Source organism: Sus scrofa, chromosome 14, assembly GCF_054392235.1.
Source record: "Sus scrofa isolate SSC_HxYL_T2T_F1_AM1 chromosome 14, Sscrofa_HxYL_maternal_Yorkshire_Landrace_v2.0, whole genome shotgun sequence".
Lineage (NCBI taxonomy): Eukaryota > Metazoa > Chordata > Mammalia > Artiodactyla > Suidae > Sus > Sus scrofa.
Window position 1 is genome coordinate 14,906,714 of NC_139396.1, and position 23,820 is coordinate 14,930,533.

The window sequence follows — 23,820 nt, forward strand, 5'->3', positions numbered from 1 at the left end:
TTTTGCTGTGCCTGTGGCATGGGCCAGCATCTGCAGCTCCAATGATTCAACCCTTAGCCTGGGAACTTCCATATGCTGAGGTTGCAGCCCTAAAAGAAGAGAGAGGGAGGGAGGGAGAGAGAGAGAGAGAGAGAGAGAGAGAGAACCTGTAAGAAGACAGTTCTGTACTGCAGACCACTAAATGCCTTGGAAATATTAAAATGGATGAACACTGTGTAAGTCACTCCCTTCAAGTGGCCAAGAAAACACTCTCTGAAAGTACCAAACATAGACCATTTTCAAATTTAGAGTTAGAAAAAAAAACCCTTAGAAATCACAAGTAAATTGGTCAGGAGTTTAGAAATGCCTTTCCTACACAACTGCTAGAAAGAAGAGGAAAGAACCTGGGCCTGGCTTCAAAATTCAATGCCTTTCTTCAATAGCCACCATTTTGCATGCAACTTTTTTTTTTTTTTTGCAAGAAGCAAGAAACATTTAGCAGACAGTAAAGCTTGAAATTCAAGAGATTTGCTTGCAATCCTCTGAAGTCTTCACCTCTCATCTCCCTTGACCAATTTCCTACCAATCTTCTTCTATGAAACACAAATACTCTTTCATTTTGACACATAAACCCAGTGCTGAATGATAGCTCTTCCAAATCCCATATCATCAAAAGAGGCTGAAGGTGTGTGTGTGTGTGTGTGTGTGTGTGTGTGTGTGTGTGCAACTAGGGTGTCTTCTATTAGAGCCAAGTGGCACATTCAAGAATCTTTAATCCAGTTAAGGATTCTTACAATGAGTAATTAAAAATTTAGTTTACTGTGCTATACTTTTTTTTGAAGAGTTGCCAGATAAAGTACGAGATCTAAGTTTAATAATAAATTTCAGATAAAAATGAAAAAATGTTCAGTAAAACTATGTCCAAAATATTGAATGGGAAATGATTATACTAAAACACAACATATTGTTTACCTGAAGTTCTAATTCATTTGGGTACTTACTATTTTAATTAAATACACCTGACCATTTTATTCTTTCCAAAACTTTTGATTTTAAGGGGTGTAGAAATTCTTGTTCTGGAAGTCTACTCCCATCTAGAAAGGAATCTCGTTAATGAGAGTCTCGTTAACGAAGAGAGTCATTGTAAACATCTGCAAATGTATTGAAAATATATTAAGTTTTAATCAGAGAAAACCCTGCATTTTAAAAAATGCAAATATATTGCATTCTAAATTCTTTGCATAACACATCTATGGAAGGATTTAAATAAACACTAGTTCCCTGTGGGAAAGAGGACTGGGTGGACAGGGGAAAGAGGTGGGAGGACGCATGACTCAACACTGCATATTCCATTTTGCACAATTGGATTGTGATCCATGAGAAGGTATTATTAGTTTAAAATATTAAATTATTTACAGGGAAAAAGTTAAATATTTAACAATAATAATTTCTGGTTTTGGACTTGTGGGCTGCACAACCACGTTTTTGACACACTGGGGCTCTCCAGAACAAAGGAATATTAGGCTGGTCCTGCTGGATATTGGTTGGAGCACAAGGACTTCTTCACTAGGAATTATATACCTACAGCCATGAACATATTGGATCTGCTGAGAAGATCCTAATTTCAAATACTTTGTTCCATGGCACCATCACTACAGAAGTGTTTATCAGATGATAAATTGTGAATTTTGTTCAGAAAGTCTAGCCTCTGTTGAAGTAAGTTAAGAGCCAGATAGGAAGCAGAGTGGGTTGAGGGACAAAAAATTGGGTTGATGGATAAAGAAGTGAAAGGAAACATCAAGTCAAACCTTGGTGCTCTGACTCTGAAAACCAATTCATAGATTGCCTGAAGAGGCACTCAACAATTTATGAGTGATTTTTTTTCTATTTCTTTAATTTTGTATCTATATGAGTGATAGATGTTCACTAAATTTATTGTGATGATCATTTTATGATTGTATGTAAGTGAAATCATTAAGCTCTATGCCTTAAACTTTAAAAAAACTGAAAAAAGAGAGCTAATGGATTGAGTTTTTTCTTTTTTTTTGTCTTTTGTTCTTGTTGTTGTTGTTGCTATTTCTTGGGCCACTCCCGCGGCATATGGAGGTTCGCAGGCTAGGGGTTAAATCGGAGCTGTAGCCGCTGGCCTACGCCAGAGCCACAGCAACGTGGGATCCGAGCCGTGTCTGCAACCTACACCCTTAACAAGAGGGGAAATTGGGTAGGGGGATACGCAAAGTCTTTGTATTATTTTGCAACTTACTCATACATCTAAAACTCTCCCAAAATAGAAGATTGATTTAAATACAAACATAAACAAATGAGTGAAGAAAAATGTACTGGAAATCATTGAAACGTCGCTTGTGATACGTGAACTTCATGGTATAGAAATAATTTTTCAATGGAGTTATTTTAAAAGTTAATAGGGGAGTTTCCGGTGTGGCTCATGGTTAATGAATCCGACTGGGAATCATGAGGCTGCGGGTTCCATCCTTGGCCTTGCTCAGTGGGTTAAGGACCCGGTGTAGCGTGAGCCGTGGTGTAGGTCGAGGACGCGGCTCGGATCCCGCATTGCTGTGGCTCTGGTGTAGGCCAGCGGCTACAACTCCAATTGGACCCCTAGCCTGGGAACCTCCATATGCCACGGGAGCGGCCCTAGAAATGGCGAAAAGACAAAAAAAAAGTTAATAGGAAGGTCACGTGGGATCAAGGCTGGGTTGGGGCGGGGTCAAGGCGCGGTGGGGGCGGGGTCAAAGCCTTGGCCAGGGCGGGGGCAGGGTCCAGGCCCAGGGCTGAGTCAGGCCCGGTTCAGGCCCAGGTCCACAACACTGACAATGGTCTCAGAGGCGAGGCTTCCGCAAGTAGGAGGCCAGCCTGCCGCCCTCCTCTGGCTGCAGCTGGTGCTGCTGCCGCCATGGTCGCCCACCACCACCCTAAACCTGCGAGGGTCCTGCGCCGACCCCGGCCCAGCTCCTGCAGCCGTGCGAGTGGTGGAGGGTGGGCCTCTGACTCCGGAAGCACAGCCATTGGCCTGGGCAGCCACAGGTGCGTGGGGGCCTCTGTGTGGGGCTGAGAAGGTGGGCCTGCAGGGCCTGAGGGGGCTTGACTGTGACCAGGGCTTGGTGCCCAGGGTCACTGAACCTCTTCTTTTGTTTGCGGTCAGGTCCATCTAACCAGGCAGCCCAGAGACCACCTTAACACAGGTGGGTCACAGGACCCCTACTGAGGGGCCTCTGGGATGGAAACTGCCCCAGGACCCTTGTGGGGCTGTGCAAGTGGGCACTGGCAGGGTCCAGCCTGAGGCTGGGTGGAGGAAAGCCCAGGACTGCTGAGTGAGGAGCCCTGAGTCCCTGGGGCCCAGGCCCTAGAGCAGGATGCCTGCTCTAAGGGCCCTGGCCTCACCCCTGCCCTCAGGTGTGGGTCCTAGAACCATGGCTGTCTTCATTAGCCCACTCCCTCTTATTTATTTAATTTTTTGGCCACTGCATAGAGTGTTTTTTAATCAGTTAATTTCTTTTTTCCGCTGCTGGCTGCAGCTTAATGTGGGATTCCCAGTTCCTGGACCAGGCATTGAACCCTGGCCGTAGTGGTGAAAGCACCAAGTCCTAACCACTAGACCACCAGGGAACGCCCACCCCTCTTATTTATAAATGGAGAATCCTGAGTCAGAGGCAGGGAGGGAGTGACTTTCCCCAGGTTGATGCTGAAGCTCAGTCTCTGTGGACATGCTCTGAATTGAATCTCAGAGACAGAGTTGTGGGTGAAGTAGAAAAGAACAGCTTTATTGCTTTGCCAGGCAGAGGGGGCCACAGTGGGGTAACAGCCTCAAGGCTGTGTGCCCCCACCTCGAGGGCTGAGTGAGGTTCAAAGAGCAGGGCTTGATCAGCTTGTAGACTTTCTTCGGATTGGTGGGTGGTGAGGTACTTGGGAGTCAACCTCATCCACCTTCTGGTTCCACCTTGTTTGGGTCTATGTGCTTGTGTGCAGTATATAGGTAACTTCTTCCACCTGGTGGGGTTTCAGTATCTGCAAAACATTTCCAAGGACATGGCTCAGAATATTATCTGTAGTCCTTGAGGAGGAGCTAAATATTCTTACTCTGTTTAATCGTTAAAATATTATTTTGCTTTGCTTGACTATTTTCCTTTCTTCCTGCACTTTTCCACTTCTCCAGGTAAATGTACTCTGTGACTAAAGTTTTCTACAGACAAAAGGCAGGCAGAGGACATGGGTGGGGGTCTATTAGGGGAGGCCTCATGGGGTCCTGCTAAGTTACACGGTCACACATCACCCCAGACTCCTGCCTGCAGATCTGCTTCTCTAAGATACTGGGGCAAAGTGGAGGGGCACCGGCCCTTAGAAGCTATGATTTGAGTGCATAATGTTGGCAACTTCAGAGACCTTGAGTTGTTGTGGTGTGTTAGTTCAGGGAAATAAGGCCTGGCACATGGCCAGCCCTTGGCAGACTGCCTCAGTGATGTCCAGCTCAGCGGAGATGCTGCCATGAGCTGTTGCCACCTTTGGTCACCCTTGGCATCTCACCACAGCCCTGGGCCTTCATGCTCAGAAAGCCTGCTCCATTGTGCTCTGCTGTCAAATTCTCAGTGGCAGCTGGTAAAGGCAGAGTCCAGGCAGCCGTGTCATTTTGGCCAGGCCACTGGACACTTGCCCTTGGTTTTCCCATCTGTGAAGTGGAGGGGGCCTCCCTGGTAGTGGCATTTGGGGTCTCACCCATGTCTCTATTGTAGGTGGCAGGGGAGTCTCCACAGCGTGCAGGAAACCCAAGGTGATGTGGCGGATCTCTGGTGGTCAGGATGTGGTGGCTGGCCAGTGGCCATGGCAGGCCAGCCTGATGTACCAGGGCTTGCATGTCTGTGGAGCTGTCCTCATCAACTCCCACTGGCTGGTTTCTGCTGCCCACTGCTTTCTCAAGTGAGTCCTCTTTCCTAGGGTGCCAGCAGAGGCACTGGTAGGGGAGGAGATGGAGGGGATGAGGAGTGAGGGTGTCCCACCCCGGCTCCTCTGGGCTTTCCTCTGGGGCTGTCTGTGGCCCACAGGTCCATGTCATTCCTGCCTTTGACCTGTGTACATTCTACCTGGACTGTCCTCCTGGCTCCCTTTCCCAGACCCTCCCCAGACTCTGTCCTCAGCCCCTGGGCCTGTCTCCCAACACAGATGTGCCCCAGAAGAGTAGCAGTGTCCATTCTGGCTGCCATGCAGTGTGGACCAAGCTCAGATCACAGTTTCTCAAGGTCCCCACATTTCCAGGTTTCTGAGTCTAGGCAGGGACATGGGACCTCATGTCTGGCAAGCAGCTGAATGGCTCTACTTTTTACTCTTGCAAAACTGTGTGCCCAGGAGGAATCATGGTCACTAGTGTGCATGTGGGAGATGTGGTGCCAGGCTGTGCGGGTGGGAGATGGGGCACCCTGGGAGAGTGATGTGGCTGCTCAGGAGTCTGACACACCTGGCCCTCCTGGGTCTGCTCAGTGCCCAGCTTGTGAACAGATGAGGAGGCATCCCCAGGGAGTTGGAACATCACAGCCCAGGTCTGGGAGCTGGAGCTTTGGGAGCTCAGAATCTGATCAGCACCTACTCTACGGGAGCAGCTGTGTTCAGGGCAAATGCAAGGTTCTGTTTCCTACACTCAGTTGCTCTTTTACCTTACAGATCTTTGGCAAGTGCTTCTAACTGAGCAGAGAAACAGCTATTGGGCAGGAGGGTGGTTAAAGAAGGGAGGGGTCAGGAAAATTGTGGGGCCATAAGGTGGGTTGTAGGAGCCTTGGGAAGGTAAAAGTAGAGCTGGGATCAATCCAGAACATCTCCTGTAAACACTCCAAGGGCCTTCATTTGATGAGCCCAGCAAAGACCTTTCCAGCACAAGGATTCAATGCTCCTCTGATTCTTGGATATGGTGGAGAAACCATATGTCTGAGGTTGTAAGTAGAATATCAGTCTCAAGAAAGAAGTGCTCCTGAACTTTAGGAATGCAGAGACCAAGGCTGGCACCATGGGGGGGTGCAGGGGTCCAGGTGGATGTCAGCAGTTAGATGAATATGCAGGGGAAGAGACCTAGCCCACACTCAGGGATGATGGTGACAGCATGCTCTTCCTCCTCCAGAAAATCCCATGCTCCAGAGAACTACCGGGTCCTGTTAGGAAGCACGCAGCTGTTTGAACACACTCAGCACACCCTGGAGATGTCCGTGAGCCAGATTGTCATGCACCCAGACTTTGAGAAGCTTCATCCCTTCGGAAGTGACATAGCCATGTTGCAGCTGCTCTTTCCTGTGAACTTCACTTCCTACATCATCCCTGCCTGCCTCCCAGCCCCTGGCTTGCAGCTGCTTAGTAATGCATCCTGCTGGATAACTGGCTGGGGGATGCTCAACGAGGAAAGTGAGGGGGTAGGGGAGAGGCTGGATGGGAGGGCAGATAAGGGGGAAGCGAGGAGGAGGAAGAAGGGAAGGAGGACAGAGGAGGGGAGGAGGGAAGTAGGGGTGCCCAGGCAAAACAACTGCTGGACCTTGGTCCACTGTGCCTCATTTCCAGAGGACTGAACCATTCTGGTTCTAGTTCTGAAAGTGTGTGATTCTAAAATTCAGTGTTCCCTAAGTGCAAAGCTCTGAAAATCTGGGAATCTTTGACTGTTGGATGTTAAGAACTCAGGTTCTTGGAACCTGTCAGCTTCTTGATTTCAAGGCTTTAATCAACTATAGATCTAAGATGACTTGATTCAACTCAGAGGTCATGCTTGGGGCCTGGCCCCTTCTAGGCCACGGAGGAACCAAGATTTCCCATTGGAGGCACTTAGGAAAAATGGAAAGAAAACATTTTTATGACTTCTGACCTGTGAGCCTCCAAGGTCAAGTTAGAATGACTACAACTTAAGAGTGTTTCACTCTTTGAACCTCACTTTGCTCTTCTCCCAACCCAGGTCAGCTGTCTACTTTGTGGGTGTATTAGGTGAACTGAGTAACAGAAAAAGTTTGTGTTTTTCTGAGATTGAAAGGGAAGAAATGCAGGCAAAAACTCATGAGTAAGAGTCTTTATTAAAGAAAAGAGTGTTTATGGTTTGGCACAAGCTTATGTGGCAGAGTTAGGGGGAAAAGAATGTGTATTTGCAATTATTTGTAAGGTTGTAATTTGGTAGGTGTTTCTCAGGATAGGAGATCAGGAGAGGCATTTTGATCAGAACTTGTCTTCACTGGGTGGGATGTGCCAGCATTGCTGGCCCTTCTCAATAGTGTATCAGTAACAATCCCCAACCACAGGACAGACAACCAGGTCCCCAGCATTGTCACATACACACACACACACACACACACACACACACACACACGCACAGTCTGGTTCTTCCTTGAGGACAGGGACTCTGTCTTTCTTGTTTTAATATCCCAGCCTATGCCCCAGGGCCTGGCAGCGGGGTAGGTGGCAATGCTGCCACCCTGGTCCTGTAGACCACCCGTTCTTGCATGGACCTCCAGACTGGTCTGCTAGCTCCCACCCTGTGTGCCCTACTTTAGTCTCCACACAACTGCCTGAGTGTTTGCTTTGAAGCAGGTGTTGTGCCAGTTCCCTGCTCTTTCTCCTCAGTGCCTTCTCATTTATGCTTAGAAAACTGTCCAAATGTCCTACCTTGGCTCTCAGGCCCTGTGCAATGTTGGCCCCCATTCCTCTCTGCTCAGCTCCTACTGCACCCTCACCCACGCCATCCCAGCCACCAGGCCCCTTCCTGCCTTGAATATCCTGAGGCTGTCCCCACCTCAGGACCTTTACCTTGGCTGTTTCCCCAGCCTCACAGGCTCTCCCTGCTAATCTGGGTGACTCATTTCTTTGATATACAACTCAGCTCCTCCTCTGAAGAGTTTTCCTTGATGTGAAACCTAAAACAGGCAATGCATAATGTCACATTTCCCTGTTGTATTTCCTTACCACACTTCTCAGAGCTAAATAATCCTACTTATTTACTTCACTTACCCTGTTTCCCCAACTAAAAATGTTCCCCTCTATCACTAGTGTCTAAACAATAGCTAACCTGAAGACAGATGAATAAATGAGTGATTGAATGAGAGGATGGATGGGGGATGGATAGGAGGGAAGATGAGTGCCTGGAGGGGAAGATGGTTGAGTGGGTGGGAAGAGGGATGGAGAGAGTGGATATATTGATTGATGGAGGGAGAATGGGGAGATAGATCCAAAGATGGATAGGCCAGCAGATAGATGGAAGGCTGAGTGGATGAATGGGGCATGAGACAAGATGGGTAGATGATGGACGGAGGAATTAGTGGAGGGAAGGAAAGGTAATGATTGACAAGTGGAAGTGGAAAGGATGGTTTGTGAGAGGGTAGGTGGGTTGGTGAATGGTTGCTAAGCATCAGTGATTGGCATGCATTGGTAGGATTTGCCTGGGTTGGTGAATGGTTGCTAAGCATCAGTGATTGGCATGCATTGGTAGGATTTGCCTTTTTTCTTTATGGACTACGAGTGGTGTGGTCTATTGCTATGAGAGAGGTGGTGGGAATAGGATGAGTTTGGAAAAGTTTGAGAAACAGGGGAGGCCTTATTAGGCATAGGTAGAAGACTGATAGAGAGCTGAAAGCTCAGCTTTGCTGAGAAAACCCTATGATGCAGGGGTGGTGGTGAGCAGTAAGGCAGAAGAGCCTGTAGCTAAGCTCTAGCAAACTTCACTGACTTCCTTCTTATCCTCACAGCGCCTCTGCCCACACCCTTCCATCTCCAGGAGGCTAAGGTGGGCCTCATTGAGAACCAGTTCTGTAATCTGGTATATGGACACAGGCTCAGCAAGAACTTCTCCGTGTATGAGGAGATGCTGTGTGTTGGGGACTTCTCTACAGGAAAGGCCATCTGCCATGTAAGTGAGGTCATTTCCCTTCTTCCCTGGCCTGTTCTCAGGGCCTCAGTTTCCATGGTGGGAGGCTGTGTTGCCTCCACTCTCTTTGTGGAGACCCCTGGTACCTTCTGTTTCGTCCCTCTACCTATGTTCCCAGGCTCTATCTCTTGGTAGTGTCCCCCAGGCTAGCCCCTTCCTCAGCCCATTGCACAGGAGGACATCTACTACTGGCAGGACACTCCAGCAGCATCTATTCTGGAGGCATATTTTAAAACCCTTATTGAAATATACATACAGAAGAAGACATTCATACTCTTTCCCTAAGTGTGTAGTTGCATGAACTTTCACAGTGCTACACCCCAGGTGGCCAACACTCCTCTCCCCTTCTTGTCACCAACACTCAATGGAAACTCTCATCTTCACCTTAACACTTTATATTAGATTCTGAATTTTCCATAAGTAGAACTTATTTCCAGTTGTCAGATTTTCACGTCTTAACATTATGTTTGTGAGGTCCATCCACACTGTCACACGTAGGTATAGTTTGTTCAGCCTCATTGCCCTGCAAGACACTATCGTGTGAATTGAATTCGATGGGCAGTTCTGCTCTCGATGGATATTTTTGTAGCTTCCAAGTTTTTCATTTCATTTCACTTCCAGAGGTTTTCTATTTGATTTCACAGATTCCCCTGAGGAGAATTGTTAGATTAAAAGCTATCTGCATGTTCAGCTTTGGCAGATGTTACCAAACATCTCCGGAGGGGTTGCACCAGTTCCACACATTCCAGCAGTGGCTGAGAGTTTACAAGCTCACCAACACTTGGCGCTTTCCATCCTTCCTAATGGTGATGATTTATTGTGGTTTGCATTTTCCTGATGACGGATGAAATATACTTCCGTACGTTTACTGCCGTTGAATATCTTCTTCCTAATTTACCTTCCGTTTTTTTCCCCCTGTGTCTTTTTCTTTAGGGGCTCTTGGTACATGTGTCTATTATGTACATTCCAGACATGAGTGTACTGTTGAATTGTGAAGATGTCTATCCACTCTCTGTAGTGTCCTATTTTAGAAGTGGGCAAACAGGCCCAAAGAGGGAAAGCACTCCCATAAAATAAGGAGGGCCTGCGTGTTCTGACTCCAAGCTTCACCTGGCCTCCAGGCCTTCACCACATCCCCTCAGGGCCCAGCACCCTGAGCTGGCATTGGGTGCCAAGCTCTTACACAGATGGCATCGTGGAGTGGAGGGCAGAGGGTGAGGGTTCTGGAGTTAGAGGCACTGCTCTGCCCTTGGGTGTTCTTTTCACCATCTGAGCCTGTGTCCTATTCATGGTGTAGGAGTCTGAGGCCTCCTTCATGGGACTGTTGAAAGGGTGGTGTAGGGGGTTGGATAGTGTCCCCTAAATTCGTATCCATTTGGAATCTCAGGATGTGACCTTCTCTGGAAATAAGTCTTTGCAGCTGTGATTAGTTAAGGATCTTGAGATGTGACCATTGTAAATTTCAAGTGGGCCCTGTACCAATGACTTGTGTGAAGAGGGCTAGACACAGAGACACTTGCTTTCAGCCTTCCAGCTTCCAGAACCGTGAGAGGATACATTTGCATTGTTTTTATAGTTACCCAGTTTGTGGCACTATGCCTTGGCACCCCAGGAGATGCACACAGGAGGGACAAGATGACTGGGATTGTGACTTTGGCCTAGCCCATGAGAAGGCCACATGGATAGCTATCTTCATGGCAGGCCAGTGAGCTGCTGGTAGAAGGCAGACCCATATTTCTTGGTTCCCAGTTCTTAAACAGTAGTATAGATTTGTAGCTGCCTGGCCTGGTCTGGCCTCCTCACAGAGCCAGCTCCACCCAGAAGTGGAACAAGTGTTCAGCCCCCACCCTTCCCAGTCCACATCCGGCTGTCACCATGGACCTCCCTTACAGCCTTGTCCACCTCCCTTCTCCTGCAGGAATTATGCCAGTGGAGCTCAAGGCCAGAGCCTTGTGTCTGCTCACCTGCTGGATATTCATAGTGCCCCTCGACCCCACCCTTCCTCTGGTTTCTCTCCTGAGCTGGACACTCGGGAGTCCCAGCAAATGACCCCCCTCCTGCCTCCCCTTTCACCTACCACCGCCTGACTGAGAGATTCCACCTAGATTCATCTTCTGCCATGTCACCTGCTCTGGACCCCACCCTCCAACCTGGGGCTCCCACCTCTCCCCACAAGGGCCCCTCCCTCTGCACAGGGGGTCCAGAAACAGGTCTGAGGAGAGAGAGCCTGCCAAGGCACTCAATGCTCAGACTGTGGGGCAAGACAGACCTGGTTCCATTGACTTCGGTTGTGGCCTTAGCTAAGTTTCCTCACCCATGAAATGGAATTGCTCATGGCCTCCACTGAAGAAGGTTCCTATAGAAATGCAGCACTGTGCCTGGCATTCAGTAGGTACTTAACAAGTTTTGGCTTCCAGTCTCCTGACCTGGTTTGCCTCCCTCTCTCTGGATTGTACCTGGCTTAGACCCAACCTCTTGCTGAAGGTGGAATTCACTGCTCCGGCCCTGCCCAACACAGACACACACACACACACACACACACACACACACACACACACACATACATGCATGCACATGCATACACATGCAAGAGTGCACACGCAAGGTTTGCTTTGTATCTACAGTAGTGCAAACTGTAGCTCACGTTTCATGTGATACCTTAGATTTGGGGTTTCTCCCTTCTTCCCTTCCTTTCTTTCTTCCTTCCTTTTCCTTCCTTTCTTTTATTCCTGCCCTACCTGCAGCATATGGAAGTTCCCAGGCTAGGGGTTGAATGGAAGCTGCAGTTTCCAGCCCTTGCCACAGCCACAGCAATGCCAGATCTGAACCACTTCTAGGACCTATGTCACAGCTTGTGGCAATGCCAGATCCTTAACCCACTAGGCAAGGCCAGGGATTGAACCTGCATCCTCATTTGTACTAGTCAGGCTCTTAACCTGCTGAACCACAATGGGAACATCTCTTAATTTTTTAAAGACCTCCAGAGTCCACCTTAAAGAATATAGAAACAATAATGAAAAGTCAGGTAGCGCAGTTAACCTTGGAGGAAATTTATTCGTTTAGTCGCATCACCACCTCTCAAGGGGCGCCCCCTGAGGCTATGAGAGCTGTACCGACATCTGCCCTAGAAAAGTGGATGCAGCAGAACAGATGGTCCCAGAGGAGGCTCTCTCCTGCCTTCTGAGAGCTCTCCAGGGGTCAGGAGGCTATTGGAGCCTGACTCAGAATCCGTCATCATTTCCGCAACTGCATGGGTCCCCTGTGTGAATCCCTGAGGGCTGCAGTGAACAGGGAAAGGCCTTCCACTGGCCTCACACAGCTGGGAGGGGGTCCACCGTGCAGAGGGCTGAGGCCACCCCAGGTGGGGACCACAGAGGGGAAGGGCTGAAGTAATGATGGCACATTCCCAAGAAGGTGCCTTACTTGGAGCTGCTGTCACAAATCCCCTCCAAGTGAATGGCTAAACCCACGGAAATTTATCTTATATTTCTGGAGGTCAAAAGTCTAACATCAAGGTGTTGGCCAGGTGGGTTCCTTCAGGAGGCTTTCCTAGGGGAGAATGTTTTCTTGGTTTTCCCAGCTTTTTAGAGGCCACCCTCATTCCCTGGCTCACAGCATTTCCGTCCTCAAAGTGCAACACCTCTGCCTCTGCTTCCGTCACATCTTCTGCTCTGACTCTGACCTCCTGCGTCTCTCTTTCCTTATGAGGATCTTGATTACATTGGACCACCCAGAGAATCCAGGAAAACCTTCTTAGCTCAAGAGCCTCAACTCCATCACTGCTGCAGAGTCCCCTTTGCCACATGAGCTAATAGCCACAGGTTCCAGGGGTGAGGATGGGCATCTCTGAGGGGTGTTTTTGGCCAGCCACACCATGTACCCTTCGCTCTCCTTCAACCTGCCACTTCCCCCACCCCGCCCTCTCGGCTGGAGATCTTGCTTGTTTCACTGAGAACCCCAAAGCAGCCAATCAGACTAGAGTCATTCGTCCTGACAACCCTACACACCGTCTATCCCAGCGTCTTCCCTCTCTCCTCAGCCTCAAGTTCCATCCCTGCCATGCCCAGAGTCTCTCCTGCTCCATGTCCTCTGACGCCCCTTCCATGGCTCCTGTGTAAATGCGCACCATCTACTGCTCAGTTTCTTTACCTCCCTTCCCCCAAAGACTCCTCCCAACAGTCCTGAATCTAACCCACTCCACCTAGGAGTGTCCCCAGCTTGCTATCCAAAACCTCAAGGCCACCATCCCCAATAGCTTGTCTCACCAGAACCGCCTGTGGATCTGAGTCCTCCTCTCACTTGGCACTTAAGCAAGTCTCCCTCCTGTTTCCTGGGCCCAGGCACTCACCAGATGCTCTGCTCTATGCCTGGTCCCCTCCCCTCCCACCTCTAAATGCTGGGACCCCAGGGCTCCATGCTCAGCCTGCTTCTATCCCTCTGCACTTCCCCCCATGGTTAATGACAGAAAGGCTCAGATTTGACAGGTCCTATAGGCAGCTTCAAACTATTGTTCCAAATCTGACTGTTCTTACCACCTGGCCCCTCTCTATCAGTAATCACTACTGTAGCTGCCTCCCAGCTGGTTCATTCTCCACACAGCACTGGACTGATCCAGGCACTAGACATGACCTAGACAGTTCTCCATGGGGATCAAATCCTACCCTCTGCCATAGGCCCTGAGACCCCTCGTCCCATATACTTTCCTCACTCCCCACATGTCACTGCTCTTCCTCCCACCCACCTGGCATACCCCTCCTTCCCTGGTCTGCACTTACTCCTCCCAGTGCTCCTGCTTCAGAAAGTTCAGTTGTTTCCCGCTTGGAAACTCTACCTTGTGTTTCCTAGTGCAAGAAGAGTAGCCTTTCACCTCCACTTGATGAAGTGCCCTTCCCTTCCTGTCCTGACCCTCCCATGGCTTGTTTCCACATGTCACATCTGCCAATGGCAGGCCTGTTGGCTTATTTACAAAAGCACCACAAAGGAGGAGACCCTGTGCCCAGGGCAGAGGCTTCCTGGTTGCTTGCTGCACATGTTGGATGGGTAAGTGGAGGAGCAGCAAGCGTGACTATGGCCCCTGCCCCTCTACCCCCAGCCACAAGGACCAGACCCTCCCTTTGGCTGATGACATGAGGATATTTCCAACCAGATGGCCCTGCCCTGAGAGCATGAACTCTAGTAAGTCCCAGCAGATTTCTTTCTAACCCCCACCGACTCCCTGAGCAATACAGGTTGCCTCTGCCAGGCCAGGGTATGGGCATCTTCTGAAATTGCTCAACCAAGGTGTTGAAAGTAAACCAAATGACTAAATGAATGAAAAATGAAGAGGGTCCAGGTAAGGGGTGTGCTGGTGCAGCCCAGGGTCTTGCAAGAGCTGAGGTCGGCAGGGGCTTGAGCTGGCCAGACTCCACACCCAGACCAACTCTCTTGGGCACTGTGGGTGTAGCTGTCCCTTCTCTTCCTTGGACAGTGCCTTGTCAGGGATATCCAGGCTGTCTCTGGGCACAGGCGTCCATATGATCATAGATTGAAACCTGTGATTGTCCTGAGGTCAATCAGGGGCCTCCTAAAACATGATACCATTGCCTCCCTGCATGGCTTAAACAGGCTGGTCTGCTGTGGGATGCTGGTGTTTGGACCTTCCCAGAAGTCCACCTGAGGGACCGTAGATGGCAGAGACTCCTCTGACCTAACTCAGTTGCTCACAGTAACTCCCCTCTCTTTCCTAGGGCGATTCCGGGGGGCCCCTCGTCTGTGACCTCCTCAGTTCATGGGTTCTGGTGGGGCTGGCCAGCTGGGGCTTGGACTGCCGACATCCCACCTACCCCAGCATCTTCACCAATGTCAGCTACTTCTCCCATTGGATTGACGAGATCCAGAAGTGCACACCCCTCCCTGAGCCCATGGCCCCTCCTCCTCACACCCAGGTTCCATCCCAGTCTCTGCAGGCTGCTGGCTCGCCTGGGCCTGGCACAGCCTTTGTGCCTTCAGAGACCTGGACCCTGCTGCTGTTTGTGCTCTGGGTCCCGTGGCAGGCCTGGTGCTGACCCGCCAAGCTCCTGTGCTCCTGTCTCTGCCTCAGAGTCCAGTCTCTTCTCTGGAAACTGCGGCCCCTCCCCCCCCAGCTCCATCAGCTTTCCATGGCCCCATCTTGGCATTTCCGTCCAACAGTGGCCACCCCACAAACCAAGCCTGCAATCCCAAATAAACAAATGAAAGACTCCTCCTGCTCCTGCCTTGGGGCCCTACAGCCCCTCCTGACCTCCATCCGTACCTCTTCCATTGAGGTCCACTGTCTGACTCCCTGGACAAGGAAACAGGCCCTGGCAGAGAAGCTGTCTCAGGAGGAAGGCAGGGGTGAGGATGCTGGTGGAGCCCAGCTGGGGACAGAGAGGATGTCTTCACTTGCAGGCTCCATCCTGTGGTAGGAGTGTACAGGCTTTCAGAGAGAGTACATCAGTCAGCTCCAGCTGCCATCACAAATCCCATGGGCAATGGGGCTTAAACAACAAGAATGTATCAAGTAACTGTTGAGATCAAGATATGCGCATGGTTGGTTTGCCCTGAGGCCTCTCTCCTTGGCTTCTAGATGCCCATCTTCTGCCTGTGCCCTCACATCAGCATCCCTCTGTGTGTTTCTGGGTCTAAATTTCCCCTTTTTATAGAGGCACCAGTCGTATTGTATTAGGGGCCACCTTAGTGACCTCATTTTAGCTGTTTCTTTAAAAACTCTCCTCTAGGTGTTCCCGTTGTAGTGCAGCGGAAATGAACCTGACTAGTATCCATGAGCGTTCATGATTGATCCCTGGCCTCGCTCACTAAGTTAAGGATCCAGTGTTGCTGTGAGCTGTGGTGTAGGTCACAGACAAGACTTAGAACTGTCATTGCTGTGGCTGTGGTGTAGGCCTGCAGCTGCAGCTCTGATTTGACCCCGAGCCTCAGAACTGCCATATGCTGTACCTGCACCTCTTGAAAATGAGCAAGTTCCCCTAAAAAAAGGACCCTTAGCTACATCCGTGGACCATCCTTGCTCTCTCCTGCCTGCTGCTGAGTAGGAAAATGTTGGGGATCCAGAACTCCTCCAATGACTGGTGTGCTAGCAATAGCTTCTGTGACAGCAGGAAGCTCCTCCCCCCCAGGCAGAGGCGGTCAGGGGACCGTAGGTGATGGCTCTGTGCTCTGTGCTCCCCATTTCAAACCCTTTGTATCCCTGCCATCTGAGGAAGGAAGGCAGTGCCTGGGAAATCACCCTGGTTACAGATGTGTCACTTGGCCTGTCTGGCAAGAGGTCACCTGTGAGCCAGATGGCCCAAATCCTCTCTGGAACACACTGCTCCATACCCACCACTTAAAAATGCCCTTCAAACAAAGCACATTGGCTGCACAATTGTAAGAGCTGTATCGTTAAGATATGATGTCTGTGATTTAGAAAAGGGTTACTCCTTGCCTTGTTCTTAGAGAAACATACCATGATTTGGTAAGGAGAAGAACCCAGACTAGGCGGCCCACAGCCTCTGTCAAGTGTGTTCCTTCAGCCAATGCTCTGGTTCCATGTTGAGGGTTTTGGGGTTGAGCCTTTCCCTGTTGTCAATGGGCAGGCTTCCCCTTGGTGTATATCATATACAAAGGTTGCCCAGCACCTGCCTCTGTTTCAGACAAGCTCCAGTCATACTGCCGCTGGAATTAGGAACCTTCTTTACCCACCCTGTGGACAGTGGTCATTTCTCTGATTCTGTGAGTGTATCATCCATTAAACCACTATTGATTTTATTTATTTATTTTTTGTCAAGTTAGGCTCCACCTACAGCATATAGATTCCCTGGCTAAGGGTCAAATGTGAGCTACAGCTGATTCTATTGAATGAAATTTCTATTAATTTCTCTTTCATTCTTTTTCTTTTTCTTTTTTTTTGGGGGGGTGTACTCTCAACATATGGAAGTTCCCAGGCTAGGGGTGGGATTGGAGCTCCATCTGCTGGCCGATGCCACAGCTACAGCAATGCAGGATCAAACCTACATGACACCTACACCACAGCTCATGGCAACTTCGGATCCTTAACCCACTGAGCAAGGCCAGGGATCGTACCCATGTCCTCATGGATAGAAGTTGGGTTCATTACCTCAGAGCTGTGACAGGAACACTCTCTATGTCATTCCTTTTATGGCTTGAAGAACATTAGTGTAATTCCTCATTTACAGTCCAAGCACCTTAATGTTAATCTTAGACTTTTTTCGGTTTTATTTTTGTTTTGTTTTTTTTCCTTTTTTTTTTGGGCCACACTCGTGGCATATGGAAGTTCTTTGGAACAATGCTGGATACCTAACCCTCTTCCCCACAGCAGGAAATCTATTCCTGGTCTTTTTAAAATCCTAGGTCTTGCTCTTCCTAAAGCTATTTGGGTGTTGATGCCAGTAGGCTGGTGAGGTTAGCATCAGGAAGTTTGACAAGATGCAACACTCAGAGTTCCCATCACGGCTCACTGGAAACAAATACGAAACAAATCCCCACCTTGTGGATGTTGGTAATTTCTATGATTCTGTGAATGTATTGTCCATTAAACCACGGTTTGATTATTATATTGATTGACTGGTTGTCATTTTAGGGCCACACCTGCAGCATATGGAAGATCCAGGCTAGGGGTCAAATCAGAGAATGCCAGATCCAAGCCACATCTGTGACTTACATCACAGCTCATGTTAACACTGGATCCTTTAACACATTGAATGAGGCCAGGGATTGAACCTGCATCCTCATGGAAACCAATCAGATTCTTCATCTGCTGAGCCACATGGAATCTCCCTAAAATATTATTTGGTTATGGTCTGTTCAACTTTCATTTCTGCAATTTCTATTGCATTCAATTTTTTCTTGTCTTTTTTGGTCTTTTTATGGCCACACTCTTCAACATATGGAGGTTCATAGGCCAGGGGGCTAACCAGAGCTACAGCCACAGCAACACCAGATCTGAGCTGCTATGTGATCTACAGCACAGCTCAAGCCAACGCAGTATCCTCAACCCACTGCGTGAGGCCAGGGATCAAGCCCGCATCCTTACAGATGCTGGTCAGATATGTTTCCGCTGAGCCACGATGGGAACTCCCAATTTTTTCTTTTTTTTAAGGCTGTGTTGTGGCATATGAAAGTTTCTGGATAGGGGTCAAATCAGAGCTGCAGCTGCTGCACTATTCCACAGCCACAGCAAAGCAGGATCTGAGGTGTGTCTGACACCTACACCACAGCTGACAGCAATGACAGAAACCAAACCTACTAAGCGATGCCAGAGATCAAACCCATGTCTCCATGGACACTAGTCAGGATTCTTACAGCCGAGCTACAACAGGAACTCCCATTATTTCATTTTTTATGGATTGAATAACATTAGTGAATTCCTCATGTACAGTCCCTGCACCTTAACATTAATTCTAGACTTTTCAGGGGTTTTGTTTTTGTTTCTTCTTTTTTGGGGGCTGCACCTGTGGCATATGGAAGTTCCCAGAGACAACCCTATATCCTTAACCCTCTTCACCACAACAGGAACACTACGCCTGGTCTAGTGAAAGTCCTAGGCATTGCTCACTTGAAAGCTACCAGGGGGTTGATGCCAGTGGGCTGGTGAGGGTGGGACCACTGAGCTTGACAAGATGAAATACTCCACCCAAGACATTAATAGGCCATGAAATTCCACTCCCAATTCCCTTTGCTTCATCCTCATTGGGATTATGAGGCATCTGCTTTCACCATATTGTACACTGCAGAAATCCAGCTGAGACTATTGGATGTTCTCCCACCCACAAGGCAGTGAAGCACAACGTCCTGTCCTGACAGACAAGCCTCTTCTTGTCTGGCTAAGCCCCCCACACGGGACACCCTGGATGATTGGAGAATCACCCCAGCCTGTCATGTGGCCACTTCAGAGAGGCAGAGAGAAACTCTCTAGAGGTAAGGGATGCCTACAGCCTCCATTCCCATGACTGGTGAGTGTCCAGAGGGCTGAACGGCACAAAAGCAGCTCTCCATCCCCAGCTCCTCAGCAGCAGCCAGGCCTCCACACTGAGCCCGCTTTCTACACTTGGCAGCTTCCAGGGGGCCTGAGCTGAGGCCCATTCTCTGGGGCACGGGGGCCTGGGAAGCTTGCTGGGCCCTCTGGCCTGCAGTGCAGACAAGACCCGAGGCAGGGACAGGGCTCTGTGGCAGCCCCCAGGGCAGCCGGCTGTGGTGAAGGCCCAAGAGGAAGGCCAGGCTGGGGAGCTCCTCCTCATCCTCACTGAACCCGTGACCCAGCCCTGGGGCTCCACTAAGAGGAGAGGCCTCCCTGAGAACCTTGCTGGCCCTGGGTCCTGATGGAGGGCCTGAGCGCTTGGTGCCCTAGCGAGGACATGGCTGTGCTGTTCCAGCCTGAGGGGGCTCCTGATATCCTGGAGAGGGCACAGAGCCTTTGTGCCTGAACAGGCCCCTGTCTGTTTGGGGGTGCCTTAGATGGCCATGGAAATCCATCTGGGTTGTCCAGGTTTCATCTCTGACCCTGGGCTGTGGGCCTTGCTCGTTCCTCTGGGCATCTTGTTGGGCCACAGACTCTGAAGGTCTTGAGTCCAGGTGGGGTGCCCTGTGACTGGGGGTGACTGACACCCTGTCATCATCCTCCGAGGCCAGAACTTGTGTCTGCACCAGCTGGTGGGAGAGAGGTGGACAGTGAAAGCTCTGTACCCTCCAGGGAGAGCCGGGGCTTATGGGCAGGGGGAGGTGAGATGGGACTCACATCCACAGACAGAGCCTGTGGCCCTCCTGCCTTCCTCCTGTACCTTCTCCCCAGCAGGGTCCTTGCCCTGTCCCCAGCTCCCCTCCTCCCCTTCCATTCCTCCTGGCCTGCTCCTACCTGGGCAGCCTCACGGGTGCAGAGCCTCTCCGTCAGGGAAGGGAAGGACAGAGCCTTCAGGGCCTCCTGCTCTAGGGCCCTCCCCGGCCCTGGCTGACCTGGGTCCTTTCCTCCTGTATTTCCAGGGTCACCTGGGTTCCCCCCCTGCCCCCAGTCTCCCTAGTGTCAGTCCCTCCCCTGGCCACCTCTTCAGGGGAGAGTCCTTCCTCCTGCTGCAGCTCCTCAGCCAGGCCCGAGAGATCCAGCTCTGGTTCTGGGGAAAGCAACTCTGCCAGGAATCGGGGGTGAATGACTGCCTCCACCTGGAATGGAAGGAAGAGGCTGTGAGCAGCCTTGACAGGAGTGCCCTGGGAGGCGGGAAGGCCTGGGAGAAACGTGACTAGCAGAGGCCAAACCAGAGCCCCCCTCACAAAGGGGGAGCTTACAAACTCCCATAGGTATTGTCTACTCTCACATAAACACACACACACTCACAAGCAGGTGCACATGCAGACACATGGGCTTCAAAGCACCAACACATAGGCACCGACACAGACACACAAAGGCCTCCAAAGAGAGAAACACACACATGGACAACTTACACATCCACATATACACATCCTATGCACCAAAGTACACTCAGACACACAGGAAGACACACAGATATCAGGGTCAAGGACCAGAGCCTAAATCCCATTATCCTGGGCCAAAGCCAGAACTAGGGTGCTAAGAGCATCTCTCCCTGGAATCCTGGAGTCTCAGACTCCAGGCCCAGCCCACCTTGGTGTCAACGTCCTCCTGGGAACACAGCTTGTCCACGTAGCTGAGGAGATACGGGTCTGGGAAGCAGCCGTCCTCGACCTGTGGCAGCTCATATCCATCCTCTTGACATTCCATATCTGACTCCCCTGTGGCTGAGGGGCCAGGACCCACCAGTGCCTGCGGGATGTCCCCATGCTCCCTGCGAGCCTCAGGGGGAATCTCCTTGGGGGCCTTGTTCTCCAGCAGCTGCCAGGCTCTGCGTGGCCTTGGGTGGGTGTGCTGGACCCTGAGGCCGTGATTCCTTGGAGCACAGGCTGAGGCAGAGCAGGAGGAAGGGAAAGTGAGGGGACCCAGCGTCCAGATGCTGACCCCTGAGCAGGCACAGGGGAGGGCATTGTTGTGGGGCAATGGATATGCATGTGGGAAGGGGGAGGAGCAGCTAGAGCCTCAGGTTTTGTGGGAGGCCAGATTCAAGTCAGGGACAGGTAAAAGTCAGGTGTGAGAACGTGTGGAACATCTAATGATCAAGGATCTCCCCATCAGCACACTTGTTAGGCAGAGTTCACAGGGGCCCCTTAGATGGGGAGGAGGGTGATGAGGTTCTAAATGGAACAGGTCCACACCCCAGAGGGGAAAGTGGTGACTGAGACCCCTCGGGGGCTATCCGTGTTGAAAGACCAATGCCCCCTTGAGGGAAAAGGACCAATCTGGGAACAGGGACCATGCCTAGGCCTCTCTTACCTGTACCTTGACGTCCAGGGGGAAGGCGATTCACAGACTGAGTGCCCCTTTTGCGGGATGTGGGTTCCTGAGGAGCCAGCTTTGGTGGAGCTGGAGGAGGCATGCCCTGTGCCCACGTTGTGCAGGCCACGTTCCCCATCCTGATCTCATCCTCTGCCTCAAATTGCAGGAACCTGGGGGGTGTTGAGGGACAGGCCCCAGTGAGAAAACCACCTGGGCTCTGGAGCCCACCCAGGGCAGCAGGACCGAGGGGTTGAGGAGAGGGTGTCCTTGGGGCTGTCAGGGCCCTGTGAGGTGCTGTCAAAGCAGGGAGCTGCTCTGGTGCAGGTCCAAGATCTGGGCCTCCTCCTGCCTGACCAGCCCTGGAGCTGGAGGGCATGGCCCAGCAGAGACCCAGGTCAATCTCTGGGACCAGGCTTAGGGACACATGGTGGGCGGTGTGGGCCCCTGCTCATGTGCCCCCAGACCTTGTCTGACCCAAACAATGGAGATGGCCAGTGGCCTGGTCATGCATGTGTCCCCACAGAGCCCTTGCCCGAGCCCAGAACCTGGGTTTGGGAGTGAGAGTGCATGAAAGCACGCATGAGACAGGGCCCAGCACAGGCTGGAGTGGGGATCCTACCCTTAGAGGTGAGGCATCTCTTGCCACTGAGAGCTAGCTGCTCCTTTGGTTTTGTTTGGAAACTAGGAGATTCACATGCAGAAATGACAGGGAGGGCCAGAGACCCATGGGCTTCCCCAAGGATGGCCGGTTGCCCATTACAGCCACCGCTGATGAGGAGAGGCCGACCACACGCTAGGTCAGTGACGGCCAGGCACCCAGCATGAAGTGGTGCCAGGTTGATGGGTGGAGTCCTCACAACTGCACAGACCCCATGCCTTCAAGGGACCCCCTCCTGGGCTGCCGTGCTCCCCAAGGCCATCCTGAGGCCTCCCCACATCAGCATCACGGTAGGGCAGAGCTCCTGGGACAGGCAGGCTGGAAGAGCCAAGCTCTCCAGGTGGCAGAGGGGATTCTGGAGGCCAATAGGATTTGGGGATTCAGGGAACAGGAGGTGTCAGGTGCCAGCCTCCTCTTGCATCCTCTCTGATTGCTAGCACCAGAGCCAGATCCTGCCCTGGGGCCTGCCCATCACCCACCACCCACCCCACCATGTCCCCCATGTCCCAGGACCCTGACTCACTTTGCTGCCATTTCATAAAAGGCCATCCTCTCAACGGTGCTCATGTGCTGCCATTCCTGCATGGCCTGCCGCATGCCCTCCTCCAGCGTCATGGTGGGCTTCAGGCGAGCCAGGGTGCGAAGCACTGGGCTGTAAGCCCTCAGGGTCAGTCTCTTGGTACAGCCCAGCCCCCAACTGCCCAACCCCACCCAGCTCCAAGGCCTCCATTGGCCCCACCCCTGCCAAACCCAGGCTCAAGAGGGGGAGACGAGGGTGTCTGGAGAGCAAAGGCAAACCTTGCTGGTGCCTGGTGCCACCACCTCCCACTCACCAGAGGATGATTGTCCACTCCCTGGCTATAGCTGGGACACTCTGGCTGGGGGGGTTTGCCATCTCATATAAAATGCAGCCCCATCAATGCGGGAGGGCAAGCGCCAGTCTACCTGCTAACAGGTCTGAGAAGCCCAAGGATTCTTCTGCCCAGGTCTCTGCACTAGATGGCCTATTCCCCCTTTTCGGAGGGACCTCGGGTCTAGGAGGGATGTTCCTGCCAGGTTCACAGCTCTAGGAAGATAGACCCTTGCCCTTAGGACAGCTCGACCACCTCCCCGTTCACACTGGACTTCTTCAGAACAACAAGGACCGGGCATGCAGAAAGCTCTGTCCTGGGCCTGAATGTCCTAAGCCTTATCTGAAGTGATACCCACTGGCCGCCATAGGCCCAGGTCCATTTTGAAAGGAGGTAGCACCAGAGAAGCAGGTCCCATTCACACTCTGGCTCCTCACATCTGAGCAGGACCCTCTCGGACTGCTCTCCTGCACTCCATGTTATCATGGCAGTGCAGAAAGTGAGACAACTGGTCTTGCATGGTGGTGGTAGCTGAGCTAAGGCACGGACGGGATGTCATGCACTGGACGTGGGACACATCTGAGTGCAGACGTGCCTCCTCATAGCATAGACATTGCTGTCAACCCTCCTTCTCTCGAGGTGAAAGGATGCCTGGAAACCTAAGCAGGGAGTCCATGCCAAGGTCCTGTATATGCGAAGGCTCCAGCTGAGCTAATGAGGGCCTGAGAGGTCACTTACATGAGAAAGCAGGAGAGAGCTTCTGCATCGGGGCTCTGGGGCAGGTGGCTGCGGGCCAGGGACTTGAAGCGCTGCCAGCGTCGGAAGTTCTGATAGATGCTCTTATGGTGAGAGGCATCCTCCTGAGGGCCCGTGTGCTGGGAGGCATGCAGGCTGCCTGCCCCAGAGGCGCCATGTGGCCATGGCCCAGAGCTCCCTGGGGGAAGGATGAAGGCCATCTGGGCAGCTGGTGGTGCAGCTTGAGGAGGAAGGCCTGGGGCCAAGCCTCCCTTGCCAGCCTGAGCTGCTGCAATAGCTGGGGCAGCCACCCCACTGTCCCCCACAGGGCTTGCTCTGCAAAGGGGTG

At 51.4% G+C, this 23,820-nt stretch overlaps 1 protein-coding gene across 1 annotated transcript in view; it reads left to right on the forward strand.

The window, feature by feature from the left end:
• Positions 1-14,916, forward strand: part of LOC146396335 (putative serine protease 47) — a 42,771-nt gene extending 27,855 nt beyond the window's left edge. Inside the window, exons 2-6 of the mRNA XM_084995475.1 lie at positions 2,877-2,976; positions 4,728-4,911; positions 6,101-6,378; positions 8,694-8,854; positions 14,599-14,916. Coding sequence (XP_084851601.1) covers positions 2,877-2,976; positions 4,728-4,911; positions 6,101-6,378; positions 8,694-8,854; positions 14,599-14,916 — 1,041 coding nt within the window. The remainder of the gene's footprint in view (positions 1-2,876; positions 2,977-4,727; positions 4,912-6,100; positions 6,379-8,693; positions 8,855-14,598) is intronic.
• Positions 14,917-23,820: the final 8,904 nt, after the last annotated feature.